Here is a 26,248-nt window from a genome sequence, read left to right as displayed (position 1 = left end):
TTCTGGTTGGTGTAGATTACAGAGCCTGCCCTCACCCGAAGGGTCATTTCTAAACACGGGCTGACCACAGTCTTCCCAGGATAAATCGTGATGGTCTAGAGCCGACTCTGTGATCGTTAGTCCACTCACCCTGCCCAGCACCCCGTGAGGCCAGAATGAGTGTTTGCTCCATCCTGCAGGTGGAAAGCCAGAGCACAGAGAGGCAAAGCCTGGCGCGCCTGGCGGCTGCATAGCCGGAGAGCGGCAGGGTCAACGCTAGAACCAGTTGTGTCTGACCACAAGATGCCGCTCCACCTCCTGTGCTCAGGGGCCTTCTGGGGCTCCGCTACCTGGGGTCCTGAGCACAGGTGCCCCACCTGGCCCTCGAGGCCCTCCCGGCCTCCCCTGTCCACAGTGGTCCTCGCCCATCCCCACCCCTGCTCGGCAAGCACGCCTCCTCCTCACCCTTCCAGACCTGGCTCAGAGGCTGGGACTGCCCTGCCCTCCTGCGGCCCCTGATGGGAGTCGGACCAAGGAGCTGGGGCCACTGGGCAGGTCTGAGCCCCCTACCGCCCAAAGCCAGGGCCCACACTGGGGGATCCCCACCCCACGCTGGCAGCCCCGGGCCAGGCACTGTGCAGGGCACCGTGTACAGCAAACAGGTCAGAGCCTGTGCCCTGAGCCACGGCCTGTCCAGGAGGGGTTGGAGCAGGCCCAGGGATCCCAAATCAGGGACAACTGTCAGGCCATCCTGAAAATACCCTGCCCAAGGCTGGCTCAGCCTCAGAGGGTGCCCAGGGGGTGAGGCTGGGGAGGCCCCCATCTGGCCCCTCTCTGGCTTTCTGCCCCGACAGGTGAACAACAACGGGATCGTCTCCTTCCTGAAGGAGGTTTCTCAGTTCACCCCAGTGGCCTTCCCCATCGCCAAGGACCGCTGCGTGGTGGCGGCCTTCTGGGCGGACGTGGACAACCGGCGTGCAGGCGACGTGTACTACCGGGAGGCCACCGACGCAGCCACGCTGCGCAGGGCCACAGATGATGTCAGGCGCTACTTCCCCGAGCTCCCAGGCTTCTCCGCCACCTGGGTGTTCATAGCCACCTGGTACCGCGTCACCTTCTTCGGAGGCAGCTCCTCTTCCCCCGTGAGTGTTCTGTCCTGGGGAAGGGAGGACATCCATCTGGGGCCCAGGGTCTCCCTCCAGGGCCCCCTGCTTGCTGAGTGGGCCAGACGCAATCTCTGGGCTTCGTGCCCAGAGGGGACAGCTGGGCTCAGGGGGGAAGCCACTCGCCCACGGTCACAGGGCCAGGCTGGAGGGAGGATGGAGCCTGGGCCTCCTGGAAACCACCCACGTCCAGGGAAACGCCAGGTGCCCCAACACCGTCCTTCACTCCCTCGGGGGACGCAGACGGTCTGTGATAGAAGGTTTCCGTTTGGAACGGTTCAGTACTCAAAGGGTTAAATGGGAAGTTTATTGCGTTTAATACATTATTCCTTGATGACGCCAAACGGCCACAGCGCCCAGTCCAGAATAACTGACCACTGTAGCCAGCGTGGTCCGTGTGGCGGGCGGATCCCCAGTGAGGGCGGCATAGCGCTTCCGGCAGCAGATGCGTGAGCGGCACCTCCTGCGGCCAGGCCCGCGAGGGGTGCCGGGCCACAACCGCGTGGGACAGAGGGCGGCTCTCCAGAGAAAAGCACTGGGGAGCGGGCGGCCTTTCAGGACGGCGTGCCCACACATTCAATACACATTCCTTTAGGGGCACGTCTGGGGCAGGCAGTGTTCTGGGCTCTGGGGAGGCGGCCCCAGACAGAGAGCACAGGACATGACTCTCCCGCGGGGCGCACTCTAACAGGGGGGACACCAGCGACCACGTAACAGGGACGCCACGCCAGCAGGACGTGGGCTCTCCCTGATGCTGTGCAAGCCTGGGGGCCTGGCTCGGCCACGTGGGGGAGGTTTGGAGCTGGAGGGACTGGAGGGCTCAGCACAGCAGTTAGGATGGATGTGACCGCACTGGGCTGAGGAGGAGAGGGAAGCCCCGAGGGCGGTGCCCGGTCTCCCATCGCAGGCACAGGGCGGGAGGGGTGGGCACGGGTGGCAGACGGGCTCGGTCCTAGATGTGCTGAGCGGAGCCCGGAGTCCCCAGCCGCGGCGGCTCAGGTGGGGACGGGGCGGGGAGGGACGTGCAGGTGGTGATGAACCCTGCAGCCCCCAAGAGGCCAAAGAGAAGCCAGCTGGTTGGCAGGTACCCTGCGAGAGTAACCGTCACTGCTGGGGCTGTAGCAGGAGTATGAGAGCAAATCAGGAAAGATGGGCTTTTTCTGTAAACATTACTACAAAGAAATTTCACGCCTGAACTTTTGTTCACACATAGCCCACTAACATTTTGTATGTTTTGTTTGTTTTTTCTTATCGCCAATTTGTAAGAAAAATGTCTTTTTAACAAAAAGTAGAGAAAAAGAATCTCCAGCCCCACCAGCAGGAGGCAACTCCTGTTCAACGTGTCCTATTGTGAATCGACCCACACGTTAAAAAGTAAATAGAACCACCTGGAACGTGCTGTTTTGTGAGTGTTTCTTTCACTCAGCAGTATTGTGGGCACTTTCCTCATTCTTATATGTTCTTCTGCATCATTTTTTATGTTATAATTTCACCTCTGCAGAGTCATTTTACCTGTTACTTCTCCGCCTGGGAGGAAGGAGGCGCCCAGGGCCCCTCCTGAGCAGACAGAGGAAACCTTAACGTTCTCCTCTTTTCAAACCCGGAGATGTCAGTTCCAAAATGATTACCTTGTGAGACGGGGAACCGGGATTCTGAGTTTGGGGTGGAAACCAGGCTGGGAGCTGGGAGATGGGGAAGCCCTCCCCTGGGGGCACCTGCAGGGCAGGTCGATCAACAGAAAGTGATGGTTAAGCTTCGGGCATGTCCTCATCCTCCTCAAACGTCTGGGCCTCATAGCTCGCGAAGCCCCTCCGCTGGCCTTGCTGACCAGCCGCGGTCCGGCCCTCCTCACACCGTCCCACTGCTCGGGCCTTCCAGCCCTCACGCCCTCCTCGTCCTGAGCCCCAGCTCCTGAGCTTGCCTTCCTGCAGGAGACTGCTCGGTTCCCCTGCTGTCGTCTTTCACCGTGGACGCCCCCATGCGCGATGCCTGCGTGCCAGCCCAGCGTGGCGGCACTTGCGCTCTGGTGGGCCTGCTGCCTCCGTCACGGGGTGCCCCGAGGGGCGCTGCATCGCCCCCAGTGGTTTGTGAAATCATCCCGGCATGAGTTGCTAGAAGGGAGATTGCTGCCTGCGCAAGTCTGATTTCCCCTCAAAACTGCCCACTCGTAGTTGCATAAGCCACATTCAGAAGCGCCTGTAGCCCTGCACCCCGGCCGAACGCACCGCTCCACAGGCGCGAAAGGAATGGCCCTGGTTTTTTCAGCTTTACGCATCTCTGATTTCTAGTAACGGGGAATCTTGGCCAGTTGTATTCCATCGTGATGTTTCTGTTCACACCCTTTGCCAATTTGTCTGTAATCTTTCTGTCCTTTTTCTTATCGATCCGTGGAAGTTCTACTTGAATTAAAGACATCACCAGTTTCTCTGCCGTGTGTGTTATAAACACACTTTTCCCTTCACTCGTTGCCATTCAGCTTGATCTCGTGACGCTTTTTTATATCTGGAAGTTCTTGTAGTCAAATGTATAAACCTCCTTTGTGGTTTCTGCAGTTTTAACAAATGTCAGGCTTAAAAGCCCTTCCCTAGACGTTCTACATATTCGCCTACGTTTTCCTCTAGGCCAACGACAGCCTCATTTACAACCTTACTCGGTTCGGGATTTATTTTCATAAGAGATATAAAGCTCCAATTTAATTGTTTTTCAGAGCTTCCTATTTGTCCCACGATCATTTCTTAAACAATCTCACCCTTTGCCCATTCTGAAATAGCACCTCTTATGTGTACACTGTCCACCAATATTTTCATGGAGGATTTTCCATGAAAACCAAAAAACTTAGCGATTGAAAACTGCCTTTCCTTCTTTCCCCTTTTTATCTTTCCCCTTTTTCTCCTTTTACTTTTCTGTTCATCTCACATGAGATGATTTTGTGGATTTGGCCAGGTAGTCATGAACCCTCTGTGCCCCCAGACCCACAGAGGAAACTGTCTGCTCCTGGCGTCCGTGGCCTCCACAGCCCCTCAGTGGGCTTCACTCGCTCACCAGGCGTCAGATAATACTGGGGAGGGCAGGCGTTGGGGACACAGCGGAGGATGGAGGCCGAGGTCATCGGGGCCTCCCTGTGGCTGACCATCTCGCTGGGGAAACAGAGGAGGGACCAGTGGGCGACAGCAATGTGGGCGGGGCGGGGTCTTTGGGTGGAGACGGGGGCACAGGCCCCGCTCAGGCCCCTCCTTGGCAGGTCAACACGTTCCAGACCGTGCTCATCACCGACGGCAAGCTCTCCTTCACCATCTTCAACTACGAGTCCATCACGTGGACCACGGGCACGCACGCCAGCAGCGGGGGCGACGCCGCTGGTCTGGGGGGCATCGCGGCCCAGGTAGGGGCCCCTGCTCCCCATGGCTGGGACTGTCACGAGCTGATGAGGCAGGTGGACGCCCCCCGCGCCCCGCTCCACCCAGTGCTGTGCAGAGGCCTCTCCCGGCCCAGAACCACAGAAACACTCTCCGGCCAAAGCACCTTTGTCCTGACCCTCACGGCCGGCCCTACAGGGCCAGCTGCAGCTGGGACAGAGTTCTGTGTGCGCTGTGGCCTGGGGTGGCCTGGCCCGTGGCCTGAGGGACAGTGGCCAGCAGAAAATCCCAGGTGCGGAGGGTGGTCAAGTGCGAGCCCCCAGGGCCTGGGAGTGCCCCTCCCCCCGCTCCAGGCTCTCTGCTTTCTCCTGAGGTCACACTGGCCCTGGGTCCTAGGGGAGGCCCAGGAGCCCAGGAGTGGGCCGGAAGGGGTGGGGGGAGGGCTGCCAGGGCCCAACCAGGTCAGCAGCTGGAGGAGCTGCTGGTTAGGGTGGGGCGTGGCTGGGAGGCGGGGACCACACGGGGTGGGGGGCGGGCCGGTGAGGATGCCCCTGAGTCTTCAGCACTCCGCAGCTCACGAGGCCGCCCCGCGGGAGGTGGGTCTCAGGAACGTTAGGGAGACCTGCGGACCCAGCCCGCACCTGCCCCCCTCTCTCCCACCCGCCCGCAGGCCGGCTTCAATGCGGGTGATGGGCGGCGCTATTTCAGCATCCCCGGCTCACGCACAGCGGACATGGCGGAGGTGGAGACCACCACCAACGTGGGCGTGCCCGGGCGCTGGGCGTTCAGAATCGATGATGCCCAGGTGCGCGTGGGGGGCTGCGGCCATACAAGTAAGAGGACAGAGAGAGTGGCTGGGGTGGCGGAGGGGCATGGACTAGGGAGGCGGGATGGCGGGGGGCGGGGAGGGGGAGCCCCGGGCCTCTTGGGGACGCACGGCCCCGCCCACCTCGGCTCCTCTCCCCCGGGCTCACCCCTGAGCCCCAGTCTCCCCCTGGGAGGCCTTCCTGCCTCTGCAGAGGGGAAGGGGTTTGCTGGAGACCACGGTTTGAAGTGTGAAGGGGTGTAAAGGGGGGGAGCTGGGGTCACATCCCCACCCAGGGAATCCTGGACATCCCTGCGTGGCCTCCCGCGTCCTCAGGACCACCTGGGAGGCAGGCCCTCTTCCCACCCACTTTGCTGCCTTGCTTCTTGGTGGGACTTGGTGCTTGTGTGACAACCTGGACATCTACCTGACAGGAGGGAGCTCTCTGATGCCCGGGGTCCTTCAGGCACAGAACACAGAGCAGACGGGAGCAGGGTCCACCCCGGGGGCGAGCGTGAGTCCTGTGGAAACAGCGGGACTGGCCACAGAAGGATGTGCTCCCGGCTCTCCTGCTGTGTGGCTCTGGGTCACAGACCCTCCTGAAACCCCTGCTTATAAACGGAGGGGGGAGGGTGTCAAGTGACGGGTTCAGCCGTGCCACTCCCCCTGCCAAACCTGGAGCCAGTGAGGCCAGTGCTGGGACCTCCCCCGGAGATCGCCTCCCACCCCCATGGGGACCAAGGCCACCAAGAGGGGCTGCTTCTCCTGAACACCATCCCAGGGATGAACCCAGCGCAAGGAAGCCCACCCAGACCTGCCAGGGGAGCAGGCGCACACCCCGGGGGGAGGGGCGGGGGGGCGGGGAGGGCAGGTGTGTACCGCCCCGAGGACTGGATATGGGCCCTGGGGAGAGAGGCCTGGGGAGCCTGAGCCCACCCACTCACCAGTGTGAACGAGGGGGCGGCCCACAGGGCCAGGAGCCCAGGGGCCGCTGATTGCACCCCCTCCCCCAGAGTGGCAACACCCGCCCGGGCTCGGAGCTGCGGTGGTTCGGGGCACGGGGACGCTACTCCGTCACCGCACCTTTGCGCGGGCAGCACAGAGGTCTGGCGCTTGCCAGCGGCCAGGGGCTTGGGCTGTGGTTGAGGGGTAGAGTATGGGTGCAGGTGTGCGTGCAGGTGTGCGTGCAGGTGTGGGTAGGTCCACGCTCCCCACAGAGGCTGCCGGCTGTGAGGCTGCAGACTGGGGTCCTCAGAGGAGGGTCCAGTCAGTCCCCCGGGGAAGCCGTTCCCATGTGGCGGTGCTTCTCTCCCGCCCCAGGCCTCTGCGGGGAGCAGACGGAGGAGGCCCTGCTTGGCCCTCAAAGCTCTCGCGCATGGAGGCCCTGAGGGGCACAGTCCCGTGGGGTTGCAGGGAGACCGGCCCCCTCGTGTCCCCGCCCCACGCTGCAAGCCCAGGAGATGGAGCTCGTGCGCCTCAGTCTGGAGGCACCGGGGAGGGAGGGTGGGTTCACACCTGAGAGGCGGGGCGCCCACACCTGTCAGTCTACCTTATGAGAAGGGCTGGTCCTGACACGGGCTCAGGCAGTCAGCCGCCACCCGCTGCAGGGCAGCCGAACTACGCGGCCTGAGTGCCGGTGTGGCTCGGTGAGTGGACCGGTGGGGGCAGGGACGGTCCTCAAAGGCACCCACAGCCTTGGTGGTGCTCGGGGCCCGAGGGCCCTTCCGGGAGTGCCCCTCTCTCCCTCCCTCCTGGACACCAGCCAGCTCTTCCCAGGGCCCTCCTAGTAACAGGCGGTCTGAAGCCCTGGGATGCCCCCGCACCTGCCCAGGTGTGCTCATTAATGGCGGGTTTTGGTGGCCTTGTTTCTGCGGAGGGTGGGCCCCATGAGCTGAGCCCTGCGGGAGGCCTGTCCTCAGGATAACGGAGACCCAGCAGCAGCGGACCTCGCAGCGCCTCCCCCGAGAAGGGCCCCCGGGCCAGGCTGACGGCCCTGCCCTCCCTGTGTCCGCAGCCTCCGTGTGCCTGACCCTGCGCCCCTGCCTCAACGGCGGCAAGTGCATCGACGACTGCGTCACGGGCAACCCCTCCTACACCTGCTCCTGCCTCTCGGGCTTCACGGGGAGGAGGTGCCACCTGGGTGAGTTTCTGCTGGGACTCCGCCCACCTGGAGGAACCAGCAGCACAGCCAACGGCCCCAAGAGCCCGAGGCCGCGGACCTCTGACCCCGTGGTGTGGGTGGCGTCCGGGAGGCACCGCCGGCGGAGCCAGACACAGCGGCTCCGTGATGGCGAGCACGTGGGCGGGCTCTGCAGCCGCGCCGCCCCGGGCCACGGCAGGTCTTCCCCAGCGGCGCCTCCACTGAGTCCCCGGCTGCCCCGTTTTCCAGATGTGAACGAGTGTGCTTCCCACCCGTGTCAGAACGGCGGGACCTGCACGCACGGCGTCAACAGTTTCATCTGCCAGTGCCCGGCCGGCTTCGGGGGACCCACCTGTGAGACAGGTGAGAGGAACCAGGGGCTGCAGGGCCGCGGGGATGGTCCTGCCCGACCAGGGAGTGGTGGCTAGCCTGGTGGGGGCATCAGGTCAGCGTGCCGCAGGGGGCCCGGCCCCAGGGAGGCCCCGGGGGCAGGGGGCGCAGGAGCCCAGACTCCAGAGGAGAGGCCCCGCCCCATGGGCGTGACAGGAGCGCTGACCACAGCACACAGCCAAGGGTGAGGCCTTGGGACAGGGCAGGGCCTGGTTCCGGACGCGTCTCACTGTAGGCCTGCACCCCTGAACCCCTGAACCCCAGCTGCTCCTGGCAGGAGTGCAGGCTGTTTCTCTCCATCCCGGGGGTCTTACGGCCTAGATGTGGGTTGGGGTCTTTCTGAAGACCCCCTTGTTGCTTCCAAACTGCAGCCCACACGCCCGTCTGCCGCCCCACTTCTGAGCGCGCCTCTTCGGGGCAGTGCTTTCTGATCAGGCCTCCACTCTCTGCCCTTCATGCAGCACCTCTTTGGGGCCCCTCACCCTGGGCCCTTCACCCACCTGGTAAAGGAAGGTGGACGCCCCACTCCCACCCCCGTGCCACTGTGGGAAGCCACTAGGGGAGCCCAACAGACGGAGCCCCTTAAAATCAAAGCACGATGACCCTTGCTCCCCACCCGGCGCAGCCAGACACGCTGTCCCGTGCACACGCTTCCTGATGTGTAACTGTCGTTTAGAAAAACATGTAACACCTGGTTAACTCGAGCGTGTACGAGTAACCGCCGCACCGATGTCTCAGTCTAGAAAAACCATTTCTAATGGAGACTTACGGCCACAGGGAGTGTTTTAAAGTCCTTAACTCTGGCGTGTATACACGTGTCCGGGCCGGGTGGGACCCTGGGAGGGCTTGGGGCCAGAGCCAGGAGCCCTGAGCCTTGGCCTCCTCATGGCCACCACGGCAACACCCATGGGTACCAGCCCCCAGTCCCCCATGAGGCTCTCTGGTCTCAGGACCCACCTCGGCCCCCAGAGCCCATGACAGCAGGGATGCTGGGCAGAGCCCAGCAGGGACATGGGTACCGCTCGGCCCGAGGCTCCCCTCCCCCACCCGTGCCCAGCCCTGCCCTCTGGTGGAGTCAGGGTCCCAGAGACGGGGGTCACCGTGTGCCGTCAGCCACCAGAGCACCGCCACACGTCCCAGGGTTCAGGCCCCCTTCCTCCCACTGCCCCCCACCCTGACTCCAGGGTGGGTCACCCGTTCTGGGGATCCCGTCTGGTTCCTGTATTGAGTCCTTTCTGGAATGAGCTGTCAGCAGGACAGGCGACATAGCTGGGGGAAGGCAGTGTCCCCCCACCTGCTGCCAGCAGCCACCAGGTGAGGCCAGCATCCTGGGTGAGGGGCAGGCCAGAGCGCCAACAAAGGCGGGTCCCACCTGCTCACTTCCAGCTGACTGGGGGCCGAGGCCTTTGCAGGGCTGTCCTTGCAGCAAGAAGTGTCACCTCGCCCACCCTGGACCCTCAGCCCCGGACCACTCAGGCCCCTCCTGCGCCCCCTCAGGGCTCCGTCACAGGCCGTGCCCCCAGCCCAGCTGGGAGGAATCTCTCAGCCCCAGAGCCCTGTCCTGTGATGACAGCTCTGTCACAGTCATCTTAGCAGGGGCACTGCCCAGGAGGGTGGGAGCTGGGTCCCATTCACCCCCATGTCCCCCGCCAGGCACAGGCACACCCTCCCTCCTCCCCAGGTCTGCTGAAATAAACCCCATTCAGACAAGCCTTCAGTGCCCTGGTCCCCCAGGGCCCGATGCCCTCCAGAGCCGGCCAGAGCCGCGCGTGCTGCAGCCCGCGATGTCGGCGGTGGGGCCGCCCGCTGGGGCCCCACGGCCTTCCACCCTTGTGCTTGTAGCGCAGCCTCCCTGCGACGCCAAAGGGTGCGGGAACGGCGGCTGGTGCCAGGCGGAGGGCGGCTCCGCGGCGTGCGTGTGCGCAGCCGGCTACACGGGCGCGGCCTGCGAGATGGGCGAGTGTGCCCTCGGGTGGGAGCAGGGGCGCGGGGGGCCAGGTGCTCAAGGGCTGGCACAGAGCCGAGCACCCACCTCTGCCGCCCCCAGATGTGGACGAGTGCGGCTCTGACCCCTGCCTGAACGGAGGGTCGTGTGTTGACCTGGTGGGGAACTTCACCTGCCTTTGTTCAGAGCCCTTCGAGGGACCTCGCTGCGAGACAGGTAACGGCCACGTGCCCGAAGCCCCCCACCGGTGACAGCAGTCAGCTGCCCCCTTTCCCTCCCGGGGGTGGGGGGGTCTGGTCTGAGCTCTGCTGTCCACGTGCTGGGTAAGGCTGAGCGAATGTCTTCCCCTCTCTGGGCCTGGGCTCCATCCGGAAAATGCAGGTGTGGAGGAGCGCCCTCCCGAGGCCCCTCTCCCGACTCAGGAGATAGATTCTTGGCTGTTTAACGTCCCTCCTTCCTACCCCAGACCCCTCGCCTTGCTAGGGAACAAGCCGTGGGCGTCGGAAAGAAAGCTGATCTCTCCTACAAGTGATGGAGGCTGCTAGCTCCTGCTCCATTGCGTACTGTTCTAAGTGCCTGTTAGGACTCGGGAGGTCAGTTAGAAGACCCACGCAGTAAGTTCGGGGCGTTAGCACCTGACATCGCCTTACCTCCCACAACAGCGGTGCTTGCATCTCCCCGGTGGGGGGGCGCTCGAGACAAACTCAACTCGATTTGCTTCGGGTCTCAAAACCTAAGAAGGAAATCAGGTTCTACCCGTGAGTAAGACGCGGATGGACGCTGTGCCCTCCGTTGGTCTTTGGTCGGATGGCCACACGCAGGGCGGGCTGTGTCCTGAGGCGATGGCGAGGCTTCACGGTGCAGAGGGCGAGAGGGTGGCAGCCTTACCTGCTGCCTGAAATCATCGCGATGTGTCACACGATTGCCTAGATTGTGATTTAAGTATCAGCGTATTTAACTAAACTCACGTCAGAAAACAGAGACGTGCTTGCAAAAGACTTTGCAAAGAAACCATGTTTTGTACGAAGAATAATGCAAACGAAAGCAAACAATAGGAAACGACTGACTTGTCTGCCCCAGTGCAAGCTCATTAGCCACGTTGCACATACAGTGGGACGCTGGCCAAACGTTGGAGATTATAAAGAGCAGTATCTAGCCTTCTGCCTGTGGCCAACAAGGATTAACTGCCCGGGAACTTCCCTCTCGCTGTCAACAATGAGAAAACCAGACAAAATATATGAAACAACTGTTTTCAGCCATTGGACAGCAGCATTCCCTGAGAGAAGGGAATGAAATGGGGTGAGCCCTACCGTTGCCCCAAGGCTGCCTTGGCGCCGTTTCCAGGCTGCCATGCCGGGGTGGGGCCGGGGAGGAATCCAGACTCCAGCAGTTCCTCTGAGTCTCTGGGTCAAGGAGACAGAGATTCAAATTCAGTGGCTGGAATTTGGGGGAATAATACCAGCAAGGACAGAGCTACCGAGAGGGGAAGCGGGGAAGGGGCGAGAGCACGAGATTGGCTCTGGAGATCTGCAGGGGGACCCCTTGAGTGTGGGTCGGGTGAAATCTGTTGGGCTGGGGAAGAACCACTGGGAGTGGTGAGTCAGACAATTCCTGGAACTCAGACCCGCCTCCCCACCAGCTGGAGTGGAGTGAGCTCTTCGTAGCCAGGGCCAATGCTGAGTAGAGTCCCCAGTGGTATCACCCTAGTAGTGGGGATAAGTAAATGCTAAGCTAACGGCTAATCTGACCTGCCCCAAGAAATCTTAAAGGAAAGTTCGAAAGGATCAAACTGAGCCCAAGTAATTTCACTCTCTGCCGGCATAAACTCCTCCACCCCTCAAAGGAATAATAACGGAGGCCAGAACCCCAAGATACCCGACCAGAAGTCACTACAGGCGCACAAAGGAGTGAGAGCACACGACCCAGCCAGGAGCCAAATAGACCAGTAGAAACAGGGGCCAGAGGCGACAGAACCAGCAAGTACAAATGTCCAGTTGTCCATCATGAACACGCACCATGTGTTCAAGACTGTTGAGGGAAAAAGACATAATGAGAAGTAGGAGATAGAAAAAAAGAAGCTTCTAGAGATGAAAACTGTAATATCTGAATTTTAAAAATACACTGGATGGTGTTAACAGCAGGTTAAGACATCACAGAAGGAAAGATCAATGACCTTGAAGAGAGAAAAGGAAGCAATTCAACATGCAGCCCAGAGACAATAAGATGAAAGGACAGCACCTCCTCAGGGGCCTGTGCACAGACACCATGCAGTCTGGCAGGTGTGTACTTGGAGTGCCGGAAATGAGGGAGGGGGCTGAAGGGGTGCAGAGAAAGTATGTGAAGAAACAACAGCCAAACACTTTCTGAGTCTGATGAAAATGAAAACCAAACCTCCAAGAAAAACACGAAGCCACATCATAGTCAAATTACTGAAAACCAGTGACAGAGAAAACCTTAAAAGTAGCCAGAGAGAAAAGGCAGACTGCACAGAGAAACAAGAATGACAACAGCCTCATCAGAGACAACGCAGGTCGGAAGACACTGGGACGACACCCCTAAAGCATGGAAGAAATAAGCTGTCAACCTCGTGCTATACACCCAGCAAAACTCTTCCAGAAATTCAGGTGAAATAAAGATTTTTCAGACAGCAAAAACAGAGAATTCACCACCAGCATATATGCATTACAAGAAATGTCTTTTCGACAGAAGAAAAATGGTCCCTGATGAAAATCTGGATCTACACAAAGGAATGAGAAGTTCTAGAAATGGTAAATATATGGGTAAAAAGAAAAGACTTTTCTTCTTACTTGTTAATCTTTTTAAAGATATTTTTAAAACAAAGAAATAGCAACATATTTGGGGTTTACAATATACAGAGAAATAAAATGTATGACACCAATAGCTTAAAGCAGCCTGTGCAAGCGTTTAAAGGGCCAGATAGTAATATTTTTTTTTGGCGTTGTGAGCCATGTGGTCACAGCTATTCAGCTCTACCAACGTAAGGCAAAAGCAGTGAGCCACAGACTGTGCGTAAGTGAGTGGGCGTGGCCATGTTCCAGCGATACTTTATTGTTTTAAATGGGTGGCAGGCAAGATTTGGTCTTTGAGCCTTTGCTTATCAACTTCTGGCATAAGGGATGGAAAGGGAGAAATGGAAGTATAATATCGTAAGGTCCTGACATTATATACGAAGTGGTATAATACTGTTTGAAGGTCGACTGTGGTAAGTTAAAGGTATACATTGTAAACCCTAGAGCAGCAAGTAAAAAAATAATAATAATGAGTTATAGCCAATAAACCGATCACGGAGATGAAATGGAATCCTAAAAATACTCAATACAGAAGGTATGAAAAGAAGAAAAATGAAGATAAAGAACGCTGGCTGTAACTACCACTGAATATTCAAAGGTACAATTACAAAATACCAGATTTTAGCAGTGGAAAGGAATTCAGGATTCGGAGGATTTAATCCTTAAATAAATATGTAATGTTAACTGAGCAAATGAGTTATATTACTAGCTACCTCTAGTTAATAAATAAAAATAAAAGTGTGCAGGAAACTTTGAAAAATCTACAGTCATTGAGAAGAAAAAGGAATATATTTTTCTAACTCAAAATGAAAACACAACTTTATATCTTTAAGAATAAATGAAGCCTAGTAGTTAAAGTTTAAATAACTTTTTAGTGGCATTTATGAAATTTTACATATGCTTTCTCACCTTACGATTTCACATAAACAAATGTTTTGTTCACCCAGGGAAAAAAAAAAAAAAAGACGAAAAAGGAACAAGGAAGAAGTGGGACAAATAAGAAACAATAGCAGGGTGATGGGTTTAATCCAGTCATATTGGCAATTACATTTAAATGTAAAAATGGTTAAAAACACAAAAGACAGAGATTGTCAAATCGAATTGAAAAGCAAGACCCAACCATATACTTTCTACAAGAAACCTGCTGCCAATAGGAAGACACAGATCATTTTAAAGTAACGGGATGGGTCTCACACTGAGTGCAGCGACCAGTCCTGGACTGAGTGCTGGGAGCGGCTCTGAGGACTCTGACGTAGCAGCGGGCGGGGTGGGGAGAAGCACAGGGGCGAGTCCTCATCATTTTCCTCTGGTGTTCCCCCGACCCCGCCGCCTGGTCTCAGAGCAACCCCGAAACCAGAAATCGGCATCAGCGCTGACGGAGAAGCAGGACCCACAGAGGCAGCAGTGGGCGGAGCCTTCTGCTCCAGCCGGGGGAATTCTGGGCTTCACAAGTGTGGGCAAACTCCTGCTGGTTTTCCCTTTCTCTGTCCTGCAGCCACGTGACCCCAGACAGGCGTGCGGTCACAGGAAGTAAGTAGCAGAGTGGGGCCACTCAGCCCAGATTGCATGCCAGAGGACGAGATGTGCTGCGGAGGGCGTGGAGGGGGTCTGGGGCGGCAGCCCCATCATGTTCTTTCTGAGCTCCTGGGCTCCCTCAAGTTGGGCGTGTGTAATCTGATAAGCAAAAGACAAACAACTCAGCGGAAACAATGGCAAAGAACGTAAGCAGGAAAGTCACACAGAGAGAAACAAACACCATAAACAAGTGAAAAGAAGCTCAGTCTCACTAATCAAGAAACTACAAATTAAATAAAAATCTAATTTCAGGTTTTGCCCATTAGATTGGTAAGAATTTTGATAGTTGATGGAATCGGGAATTGGAAAGGCTGTGGCAGAATGAGTGCCCCCATTCTCCCCGGGGAGTATTGATTCTATTTCCTTGAGATTTTTTTTGCAATCGTTCATATGTATTACATTTACAGTTAATTTTTAAACCATAAAATGATGGATAAAAAAATTTTAAATGATACCATTTACTGAAGGACTTAGGTATAAATGTAACAAAGCACTTTCAGGATTTAAATACTGAAAACTACAAAATGCTGATGAAAGAAATCAAAGAAGCTCTCAGTACATAGAGAGACACTATGTTCATGGGTTAGAAGACTTAACATAGCAAATATGTCAGCTCTACCCAGACCGACCTGTAGATCTAACATGATTCCAGTCAAAATCTCAGCAGGGTTTTTGGTAGCTGCACACAAGCTGATTCTATAATTTATATGGAAAGGCAAAGGAATTAAGATAGCCAAAACAATTTCGAAAAAGAAGAACACATTTTAAGGAATCACACTACCCGGTATTAAGACTTCTTATAAACCTACAGTGATCAAGATTATGTGGTATTGGCAAAGGGACAGACACACCAATCAACAGAACAGGAAAGAGGATCCAGAAACAGACCCACACAAACATGGGCATTATTTTTTGAAAAGGTATAAGAGAGATTCAGCAGAAAAAGGATGCATAAAAGCATGGGGACCAGCAAGGACGCAGGGACTGGGCAGCGCTGCTTCAACCTAAACACCTCTTATACAAAGATTAACTCAAAATGAATCATAGACCTGAACCGAAAACAGAAAACTATAACGTTTTTAGAAGAAAACTAAAGATTTTTAGATAGAAAAATCTTTGTGACTCACAGTTAAGCAAAGAGTGCTAAGACAAGACCGCAAAGGCATGCTCTATCAAAAAAGAAATAGATAAATTGGACTTCATCAAAACTGAAAACTCTTCCTCTGTGAAAGACATGGTTAAGAGAATGAAAAGACAAGCTAAAGACTGGGAGAGGGACTTCCCAGGTTGTGCAGTGGTTAGGACTCAGCGCTCCCAATGCAGGGGGCCCGGGTTCGATCCCTGGTCAGGGAACTAGATCCCACATGCGTGCCGCAGCTAAGAAGTCCACATGCCACAACTAAAGATCCTGCATGCCTCAACTAAGAGCCGGGGCAGCCTAAATAAATAAATAAGTAAAAAAAAAAAAAGACTCGGACGCTTAACCAAAAAGGATACACAGAAGGCAAATAAACAGATGAACAAAACTGTTGTCATTAACTATTGGTGAAACGCAAATTAAAGCCACAATGAGATGCCACTGCAAGCCTATGATAATCGCTAAAATAAAAGACACTGACCTGGTGAGGGTACAGAACAACGGGAACTCTCACCTATTTTTGGTGGGAATGCCGAACAGTTTGGCCACTCTGAAATAGTTTGATAGTTTTTTTTATAAAGTTAAACATACACTTACAATATGACCCAGCAATCGCACTCCTAGGTATTAACCCTAAACAAATGAAAACTTATGTCACACAGAACTCTGTACAGGAATGCCTGTAGCATGTCTATAGCCACCAGAAACCGGGAACCCAAACGTCCTTCCCAGGGTGAACGGACACATGAACTGCGGTACCTGTCGACGTGGGACACAACTCGGTCATAAAAAGGACTAATTACTGATGCTTATAACACCTGAGACAGTCCTGGAGGCATGACGCTGAGTGAAAGAAGCCAGTCTCAGAAGAGTACAGGTTGTTTGCTTCCACTTCTCTGGCATCCTTGAAAGGACAAAACTGCAGTGATGAACAGATCAGTAGCTCTAGGGGTTCAGGACGGAGGGGGTCTGTGACCCTGCAGAGAGAAAACAAAGAGGTCTTTGGGATGACGGAACGTCCCGTATCCTGTCCTGTATCCATATACACACAGCTATACATGTGATAAAATTCTTAGGCGTGTCCCTCAAACACAAGTCATTTTACTGTATATTAATTTCAAAGATAAATTCTGAAAAAACATGAGGAAATTGAACATTTAGAAACAAAAAGACTAAAAAGGCAAACACGAATCAGGAGAAGCTGGAGTGGCTGTACTCAGATCATTCAGATTAAACTTTTGAGTAGGAGAGCAGCCAGAAATGGGGACCTTTTATAATGACCACGGGCCAGTTCATCAGGAAGACACAATAAATATGCAACACCTAGTAACGCAAATAGAAATACCCAAAGCAACAGCTGGCAGAGCTACAAGGGGAGACAGATCCCCCGTCACAGGCGGGGCTTTCGGCGGAACTCCTATCTCGGTGGCCCAGAGCATACAAGCATGGGGACCAGCGAGGACGCGGGGACTGGGCAGCGCTGCCAGCCGACCTGGCCCGACTGACAGTCACGGACACCCACATTCCTTCCAGGACTCACGGAGCCTTCACTATGACAGACCATCCTGTCGGCCATAAAATAAGGCTCAATAAATTGAAAAGGACTGTGTTCTCTGACCACAGCAAAATTAAACTAGAAATCGGCAGCAGAAAGATAACTTAAAGGTAAAAATCCCAAATCTTTAACTAACAGAGATGCTGGATGGGAAATGTCTGGAGGCTCTGGCCTCAGCTGGGCCCTTTGGTGCACACTGTGGGGCTCCCTCCTCACTCTGGCTTCTCATTCTGCTCCAGAGAAGGGGCTCGGGGACTGAGGGGCCGCTAGAGGTCAGTTTCCGGGCACTCGGCACTAAGGACAGAGGTTAAGACACCTCCTCTCCGGCCCGAGGCCCCATCCTCGCCGTGCTCCCTGCGCGGCCTCGGGTGACCTCCGTCTTTCTTGCAGGAAGCCACCCGGTGCCCGACGCCTGCCTCTCGGCCCCCTGCCAGAACGGGGGCACCTGTGTGGATGCGGACCAGGGCTACGTGTGCGAGTGCCCCGAAGGCTTCATGGGCCTTGACTGCAGGGAGAGTGCGTGTGGGCCGGGCTGCCGGGGCCCCGTGGGGTGTGCACGCAAACCCCCATGAGAGAGGCTGTGGGGAGCGGGGAGAGGGGCTACGCGGCGGGGTTTACGGGACGGTGGTCAGGAGAGGGCACCCCGACATTGGAGGCTCCTCCCTCCCTCCCTCCGTGGCAGGAACCCCCAACAACTGTGAGTGCCGCAATGGTGGCAGGTGCCTGGGGGCTAACACCACCCTCTGCCAGTGCCCTCCGGGCTTCTTTGGGCTCCTCTGCGAATTTGGTAGGTGCCCAGGGCTGGGATGGGGGCGCCCTTCCTGCCTGGACCCTGAGAATCCCCACAACCACCGTGTAAGTGGTGGCTTGGGCCTGGGCCCGGACCCGCAGGGCGGGCCCCGGGGGGTGGGGTGGGGAGGCCACAAAGGTGCCCGAACCTGGTCACCCGGGCAGCTCGGTCCTTCTCAAGGACACACGGTCTCCAGGGAGACACGCGGGGACGTGAGACGGGCTCACCCCTTCCCTGCAGAGGTCACGGCCATGCCCTGCAACGTGAACACGCAGTGCCCCGACGGCGGCCACTGCATGGAGTACGGCGGGAGCTACCTGTGCGTCTGCCACACCGACCACAACGTCAGCCACTGTGAGTGGGGGGGGTGCGGGCACCAGCCTGCGAGGCCGGGGTCCGGCCCAGAAGCCGGGGTGGGGGGTGGGGGAGAAGGCAGTGGGCGCAGCAGGAGGGGGCCCTCGAGGGGACCTGGGGGTGGACGGCCTGGCCGTGCGCACGTGCCACGCCGCACCTGCCTGAGCCCCGGGCTTAGGTGCTAGAACGTTAACGTGCACCTGACGAGCACCTGCAGAGAAACAGGTTCACCCCGCGTATCTGTTAGTGCGCGGATGACCAGTGACTTAGGTAGTGAGTGACTACACGTGATGGTGGTGCTGGTGGTGACGATACCAAGACCCTCGTGGACCACAGCTCAGTCCCAGCTCACGTAAGAGTGAGGATGAACTCTGGAAGAATCAGAAATACAAGTAATTCCAGGGCGGACCTTAGAGCCCAGCGTGAAGAATCAAGACCTTGACCTTGGTTCCAGCCAGGACCTCAGGGTGATCGCCCTCTGTCCCCGCAGCGCTGCCGTCCCCCTGCGACTCGGACCCCTGCTTCAACGGAGGCTCCTGTGATGCCCACGATGACTCCTACACGTGCGAGTGCCCACGGGGCTTCCACGGCCGGCACTGCGAGAAAGGTGGGGCGCGGCGGCACTCGAGGGGGCGGGGGGCTGGCGGGGCCACCACCCCGGCTGCCCCTGCGCCTCTCGCTCATCACAGTGCTTTCCTCACGACGGGCTTCCTTTCCTGCTCAGTGTTCTTCCAAGTGGATTTTAGAATCACTGATTTTTTAAAAATTCATTAGGACTTTGTTAAATTGAGTGCAGTTGGAGAATGTCAACGTTTTACAACATTTAGCCAGTTAAGAACGTGAGCACTCTTCTGTAAACACACAGCAGGCGTCACTGTGCTCGACAGCACCCACCCAGGGCCGTCTCTTCCACGCAGTTTGAAGCAACGCTCAGAACTCTTTTCAGTGACCCAGGCGCCCCCTTGGTCAGAGCCCAGGGTGCCGGCCCCCGACCCCGTGTTGCCCAGCCCATTCTCCTGGGCTCGGCACCCAGCCCACATCCAGCCCTGCAGCCTTCCCACTGCCCTCACTCGTCCCGAGAGCTGAAGCCTGGACCTTTACCTGCACGCCTCTGCCGCTCCCACGGTGGCCCTGAGGGCAGCTCCCCGGCACTCCGACCACGGAGCCCCTGCGGCCACCCCACCCCTGTAGCCGGAGGAGGGCTTTCCGGAGAGTAGGCCTCGTCCTCTGCAAGGACCACTGAGGTCCGTCACCCTCGGCAAAGGCATCCCGGAGAGCGGACACGGAGGGACACGGGGTGGGGTGGCCGGAACTTGGGCTGGCAGCCTGGGAGACCCCACAGGATGCGGGGCGAGAAGCGGCCCCCTGAGCCTGGGGGCAGGCCCCCTCCTGCCTCACGTCCCCCCCAGGCGTCGAGGAGGCCAAGCGCCTAAACTCCTGGCTGGGCTGTGAAGGTGCGGCTTCTCCAGCCCGGGCGGGCGGCCGGGGCCCCGCACGTCCAAGGAGGTGCCCACAGGAAAGGTACAGAAAACCGGAAAATCAGAGCCACAGCAGGGCTCCCAGCCCGGTCCTGGATGCCAGCTCCCCACCGGGCAGGAAGGCGGGGCCAGCTCTCCTGGCCCTCCAGCGGAGCCTGAGGCAGGGAAGAGAGGGCGGGCGGGCGGGCAGAGGGCCCCCGAGGCCGAGGGGCTGCACGTGGCTGGCTCGGCCCCCCTGCAGCTGGGCCTCGGGCTCCGCCGAGAGGCAGGCCTGGGCGCATGGGGCCCAGCGGTGCCTGAGGACGGAGAAGGCTCGCGCGGGGCGTCGTGGGCACTGCGGGGCCGGGAAGCTGGCCCTGCTTTACCCGCCTCTCTGTCTCTGTCTGTCCCTCCTCCAGCCCGGCCGCGCCTGTGCAGCTCGGGGCCCTGCAGGAACGGCGGCACGTGCAAGGAAGCGGGCGGCGAGTACCGCTGCGACTGCCCCTACCGCTTCACCGGAAGGCACTGCGAGATCGGTGCGGCCCCAGCCAGTGGGGATCAGCCTGTAGAGAGTGGGGAGGAGCCAGGCCCCGACCCAGGACCCCCGACCCTGCCACCGTGCGTCTGCTTGTCAGGAGCGTCCCCGCCAAGGCCCCAGCTCTGGGATGTCGAGGGATCAGGGAAGGGGCAGGGGTGGTGGACGCATGACCCCCGACCCCGCCCGATGGGTGCCTCCTGCTTCCAGGGAAGCCAGACTCATGCGCCTCTGGCCCCTGTCACAACGGCGGCACCTGCTTCCACTACATCGGCAAATACAAGTGTGACTGTCCCCCAGGCTTCTCGGGACGGCACTGCGAGATCGGTAAGGGGGGCGGAGGCCAGCGGGCCAGGGCGCAGACAAGAAGACGGGCCCGGTGGGCAGGGATGGCCCGACCACGGAGGCGTGGGAGGCGGAGCTGGGGCGAGAGACGGGACGCTCTCCTGCAGCCCCGAGGCCTTTGGGGAGGACTCGGTGGTGGGTGACAGGGACTCCCTGCACCCTTGCAGCCCCCTCTCCCTGCTTCCGGAGCCCGTGCATGAATGGGGGCACCTGCGAGGCCCTGGGGACAGACTTCTCCTGCCACTGTCAAGCAGGGTACACCGGACGCCGGTGCCAGGCAGGTGAGAGGGCTGGGGGTCCTCCTCTCCCTGAAGGGCAGAGCAGGGCCCAGCAGGGGGCCGAGGGGAGGGATGGGAAAGAAGGAAAGGAGACCTCTGAGAAGCCCATTCTGGAAGGCACGGCGCCTTCGCCCCGGGATGGGCTGTGTGGGGAGCGAGGGCCCCAGGCCGTGCAGCCCGGCGGAGCCAAGGGCAGAGCAGCACGGGGGGCCGGCAGGCGCCCCACGGGGCAGGACAGGGCTGCTGTGTCCTTGCAGAGGTGGACTGCGGCCCGCCCGAGGAGGTGACACACGCCACCCTGCGCTTCAATGGCACCCGGCTGGGCTCGGTGGCCCTCTACTCGTGTGACCGAGGCTATAGCCCGAGCACCTCCAACCACATCCGCGTCTGCCAGCCGCAGGGCGTCTGGAGCGAGCCTCCCCAGTGCCACGGTGACCTGGGGGCCCTCTGGGGTGGGTGGGTGGGTGCACAGGGCCAAGCCCTCCCCCGCCCCGGGCCGAGTGGAAGAGCACAGGGGCTGCAGTTCTGACCCTGGCCTGCGCCTCCTCCCTTTGGTATCCTCTGTGCAAAGTGAGGCCAAAACCGTGTGGTGATGGTGGTGATGACCAGTGCCAGCTCCACTCTGTACCCTGTCTAAGGGCTTCCCTGTCCTCAGAGCATCCCAGAGCATGGGGTCCAGCACCCACACGCCCACCCTGCAGAGGAAGCCGCCGAGGCCAAGAGGTAGCCCAAAGGCAGAGCCCCGAAGAAGCAGATCAGGGTTCAGGCCTCACCGCCCGCTCCCAGCCCCACCCAGACCTGTGGAATCAGACCCTGCGCTTGAACAAGGTCCCCACGAGCCCCCATAGCACTTTGAGGGCTGTTGCTCTAGACAGTGTTGCCTCCAGGGCCCTACAGTGCGCCAGGGTGCACGGCCTGCAGGCGAGGCCCCCCGACCCACGCCCCTGGAGACAGGGGCGCCGCAGACAGCACCGCAGGCATGTGGCATTAATTCAAAGCATCCCAGACTCTGTTCATCAGAAAATCTGTGTGATGGTAACACATTTTTCATGAAAGAAAGGTTTTTAAACAAAGTAGCTTAGGGACAGTGACAGCACCCAGAGATGGGAGGGGCACATAACACATTTCTATCTCCCAAATGCCCTGCGAGGCCCAGTCGGACCTGGGCGGCCCTATCAGGCGAAGAGTTCCAGAAAACAGGTGGAGACCACCTGGCTTCAAGCATCTTCCTTCACTCCTGTCCTTCCAAGCCCCCCAGGGCTGGTGGTTACTGTCTAGGAGGCCACCCCTGGCCCAGTGCCACTTCTCCTCAACATGCCATCAGATGAGGAGTGGGTACCACCAGGGAACGCGCACCCATAAGCCAAGATATCAAGACACCCAACAAGTACGGCCACCTCCGAAACAACAGTAAAGTCCAGACAACATATACTATTGGGGGTAGAAGTATAGAAGATAAATAAGAATATAAGATAAGCATGACAAACATACAAAAGGAAACATGGCACTGGCCATAAAAAAATGGATCAATATATAATCTTTTAAAAGAAAGCAGAAATAACAAGATTGAAAAACTATAATAGTTGAAGTAACAGACACAACTTACAAATGGATACGGACGAAGACTTAAGTTAATGCGTGGACAGATCGGCGTGCGGGGCTGTACGAGAGAGAAGCAGGGCAACACTCAAATCAAAAGACAACGCAGGCGCTGAGGAGGGTAGGAGTGCTGACGCTGAGGTGACAGGAATCCCAGAGTGAGGAGGAAACGTGGGAGCAGCTGTGGAGTAATCCCCAGAATTACTGGTGAATGACCAGAGGCTGAAAGGGCCTGCAGGACATCAAACAGGAGAAAAGGGAGACATTAGACACATTATAATAAAAGTTAAGAAAATCAGAGAAAAACAGAAAAAAAGAATCTTTAAAACATCCAGAGAGAAAAAAGGAACGAGAATCAGATCGGCACCGGGCTTCTCAGCAGCGGACATCAGCAGTGAGATAATAAAACGGTATCGGCACCGGGCTTCTCAGCAGCGGACATCAGCAGTGAGATAATAAAACGGTATTTGTAACATACTGAGGTGATCCATTCAGTTAGGATATAGACAGTTAGAAAATACCATCAGTCTCACTGTAACATAAAGGAAACACCGGAGAACCCATAAGATCATACCTTTTAACCTATCAGAGAGCTGAGGATGCAAAGAAGTTTTCTCACAAGGAAACACCAGGCCCAAACAATGCTACGGGTGAATTCCACCAAACTGCCGAGAAACAGATTGTTGCAGCGTGATACAGGCTCTTCCGGGGAGTAGAAAGGAGTATGCCCCAACCCACTGTGTGAGGCCAGGATAACCGTAAACCAACACTAGATATGGACAGTTGGAGAAAGTAAAATTAGGGGTCCATTAAACAGACGCAGGAATTTGACAGTCTATAAAGACTATATACACCATTATCAAGTTGGGTTATTGCGAAAATAGTTTGATATTAGAAAAATCTACAGTAAACCAACTGAAGGAGAAAAATCATGTAAGAATCTCAAAGAATGCATAATAATCATTTGATAGAATTCACACCTATTCATGAAACAAATTCTTACCAAATAAGGAATAAAAAAGTACTTCCTCATCCAGATAAAAATAACATGATACACACACCCTTCTAGTACCATGTGGTGTAAAATAATATAGAATCTTATTGGAAGGAAAACTTAGAAGAGAGAAATAGCAGAGCCCCCATAGCCCCCACGTGTTCATTACCCCACAGAGAGGTGTGCTTAGGCCAGGCACAGGCTGGACACACCACCTGAAGCACAACAGTTACACTCCACATATTTATAGAAGAAGGGGTACAGACTACATCAAGAGAGCTGTGGAACGATGTGTTCCTGACCCTTGTTATACAGGGGAGGATCTGGAATTCAAAAGATGTTCTTCTGTTGAACTGACGCAGACAGGCTGAGCTGCCAACAGGAGGAAGGAAGTCAGCTTCCGAGGCAGGTTTACTACACCTCTCCTCAAACCCAGAATACACAGTATCCTAAGTAGACAAACATTCCCCTGAAAATTCAGAACAAGACAAGGATGCCCGTTATCTCCAAGTCTCATCAGTATTACACTGGCAGTACTAGGCCATGCAATAAAGTAAGAAAAAGAAATTAAAGTCATGAAAATGCTGAAGGAGGAAGTAAAAATGTCAGTATTTGCAGCTGATATTGTTGTCTTTACAGGAAAACTTCTAAAAGTGATAGGAAATGGAACATGTTTAGTAGATATAGGTATTATAACAAAATTCATTGCATTTTTATTTATCAATAACAAACAATTATAAAATATAATTATAAAAAAGACGTGCAGAGAAAACCAATGAAACCAAAAGCTGATTCCTTGTAAAGGTCAATAAAAGTAATTAAATCTCTAGCTAGACTCATCAAGGAAAACAAAGAAAAGAAAAATTAGCAATATCAGAATGAAAGAGGAGACATCAGTAAAGATCGTACCAGCATTTAAAGGACAGGGAGATACTGTGAGCAACTTTAAGCCAATATATCTCACAACTTAGAGAAAATGATGAATACTACCTTGAAAGACACAAATAACCACAACTGACACAAGAATAAATAGAAAATGTGAATAGCCCCATAGCTATGAAATACATTTAAGTTGTAATTTAAAACTCTCCTGCAAAGAAAATGGCAAGACCAGACTGCCTCACCGAGTTCTATCGAACATTTAAGAAAGGAATAATACTATATACGGAGCTCTTTCAGAAAATGTAGGAGGAAGGAACACTTCTCAACTCATTTTATGAGACCAGTATTGCCTTTACACCAAAACCAGAGACATTACACACATGAAATTACAGACTAATATTCCTCATGAGCAAAGCACAAAAGTCCTAATAAAATATGACGAAAATCAAACCCAGTACTTCATCCAAAGGATAATACAGCCTGACCAAGAGGGAACCACCTCAGAGCACAGGTTGGTTTAACATTTGAAAATCAATAAATGTAATTCACCACATTAGGAGATAAAGGAGGAAACCATATGATCATCTCAATAGATGCAGAAAAATCATTTGACAAAATTCAACTATTATTTTAAAAACTCTTAATAAACTGAGTGGAAAAAAAGTTCTTCAACCTGATAAAGGGCATCCATGAAAAAGTCAACAGCGAACAAAATACTTAACGGTGAAAACTTCCTGCTGTAGTCAGTAATACGGCAAAGGTGTCCCTTTCACCAGTTCCTTCCAACGTTGTCCTGGAGGTCCTAGACAGTGCCATAGACAAGAAAAGGGGGGAAAAGCCATCTCTACTGGGCAGGAAGGAGTAAAGATGACACAATCGTCCACATAGAAAATTCTAAGAGATCCTACAAAAGAAGCTATAGAACTAATAAGTGAATTCAGCTAGATCACAGGATACAGGGTCAATACACAGAACCAATTATATTTTCATATTCTAGCTGTGAAGACTTGGAAAATGAAGTGAAACAATATTATGTACAGTAGCATCAAAAATGATAATTTTTATATGTGTGAAATGAATTATAGACATAAATGTAAAAGATAAAACTATAAACTTCTGAAAGAAAGCATATGAGAAAATCTTCATGACAACTGGAATAAAATGGTTACGTACTCGGGAAAATATTACGCTGTTTCCCTACTTCTCACCATACACAACAATTAATTCCAGATGGATTAAGGACTTAAATGGGTTTTTTTTAAGTATATGATTTTGTATAGAAAATGTAGGTAATATCTTTTTGGCCTTGGGGTAGGGAAAGATTCCTTAAGCCACAGAAAGCACTAACTATAAAAGGAAAAAATGGACAACTAGACTAGCTAAAATTGAGGAATTTAAATTCATTGGCCTTAAGAAAATCAAATATAAGCTACAAACTGGGAGAAAACTATATATATTATATATATATTTATTTATATATAATATATATTATATATATAACATATATATATAAAATCAACCCAGTAGGAAAATAGGTAAAACACATACGTAGACATTTCGTGGAAGAGGAGGTACATAAAGCCAATGAAAAGAAACATTCTCTTCATTAGTGATCAGCAAAATGCAAATCAAAAGTACACTGAGAGGGGCTTCCCTGGTGGCGCAGTGGTTGAGAGTCCGCCTGCCGATGCAGGGGACACGGGTTCGTGCCCCGGTCCGGGAGGATCCCACATGCCGCGGAGCGGCTGGGCCCGTGAGCCATGGCCGCTGAGCCTGCGCGTCCGGAGCCTGTGCTCCGCAACGGGAGAGGCCACAACAGTGAGAGGCCCGCGTACCGCAAAAAAAAAGTACACTGAGATACTTTCAGTTGGCAAAACCTCAGAAGTCTAAAAAGCCCAAATACTGGTGAGGATGTAGAGCAACAGGACTTCTTATGAACTGCTGGAGGGGGTGTAGATCGGGAGAAGCACTCTGAAGACAGCTTAGTAATCTGCCTGGCAAGTTGACCATCATATGAACTATGTCCTAGCAGTTCTACTTCTAGGTATAAGTCTAGGGAAAACTCACATCTACACCAGGAGATGTGAAAGACACAGCTTTTTTGTTTTTATTTTTTATTTATTTATTTATTTTTTGCAATAGCAAGAAGTCTAAATCC

General features: G+C 55.0%; 2 protein-coding genes across 5 annotated transcripts in view; one reads left to right on the top strand and one right to left on the bottom strand.

Moving 5' to 3' along the window:
* The window catches only part of SNED1 (sushi, nidogen and EGF like domains 1), an 89,301-nt gene that overhangs the window by 32,745 nt on the left and 30,308 nt on the right, over positions 1–26,248 (top strand). For both annotated transcript variants that reach the window (XM_060015788.1, XM_060015787.1), the window contains exons 2-15: positions 834–1,121; positions 4,384–4,524; positions 5,169–5,331; positions 7,318–7,443; positions 7,693–7,806; positions 9,881–9,994; positions 17,247–17,372; positions 17,539–17,643; positions 17,887–18,000; positions 18,491–18,607; positions 19,877–19,993; positions 20,203–20,319; positions 20,505–20,618; positions 20,873–21,046. In XM_060015788.1, the coding sequence (XP_059871771.1) occupies positions 834–1,121; positions 4,384–4,524; positions 5,169–5,331; positions 7,318–7,443; positions 7,693–7,806; positions 9,881–9,994; positions 17,247–17,372; positions 17,539–17,643; positions 17,887–18,000; positions 18,491–18,607; positions 19,877–19,993; positions 20,203–20,319; positions 20,505–20,618; positions 20,873–21,046 (1,930 nt within the window). The remainder of the gene's footprint in view (positions 1–833; positions 1,122–4,383; positions 4,525–5,168; positions 5,332–7,317; positions 7,444–7,692; positions 7,807–9,880; positions 9,995–17,246; positions 17,373–17,538; positions 17,644–17,886; positions 18,001–18,490; positions 18,608–19,876; positions 19,994–20,202; positions 20,320–20,504; positions 20,619–20,872; positions 21,047–26,248) is intronic.
* Positions 15,897–26,248, bottom strand: part of MTERF4 (mitochondrial transcription termination factor 4) — a 49,226-nt gene continuing 38,874 nt past the window's right edge. The window contains exons 4-5 of one of the 3 annotated variants that reach the window (XR_009520092.1): positions 22,222–22,446; positions 15,897–16,278 (exon numbers count right to left, since the gene is read on the bottom strand). Coding sequence is in view for 1 of the 3 variants with exons in the window: in XM_060015793.1 (XP_059871776.1) it covers positions 22,303–22,446 (144 nt within the window). In the remaining 2 variants the exon portion in view is untranslated. Of the gene's footprint in view, positions 16,279–21,369; positions 22,447–26,248 lie in introns of those variants that run through there. The other 2 variants (XM_060015791.1, XM_060015793.1) reach the window with 2 other exon arrangements.

The sequence above is a fragment of the Delphinus delphis genome, chromosome 7 (genome assembly GCF_949987515.2).
Source record: "Delphinus delphis chromosome 7, mDelDel1.2, whole genome shotgun sequence".
NCBI classification, from domain to species: Eukaryota; Metazoa; Chordata; class Mammalia; order Artiodactyla; family Delphinidae; genus Delphinus; species Delphinus delphis.
Note: the sequence above shows the minus strand (reverse complement) of the source record. Positions and strands in the feature narration are given on the sequence as shown.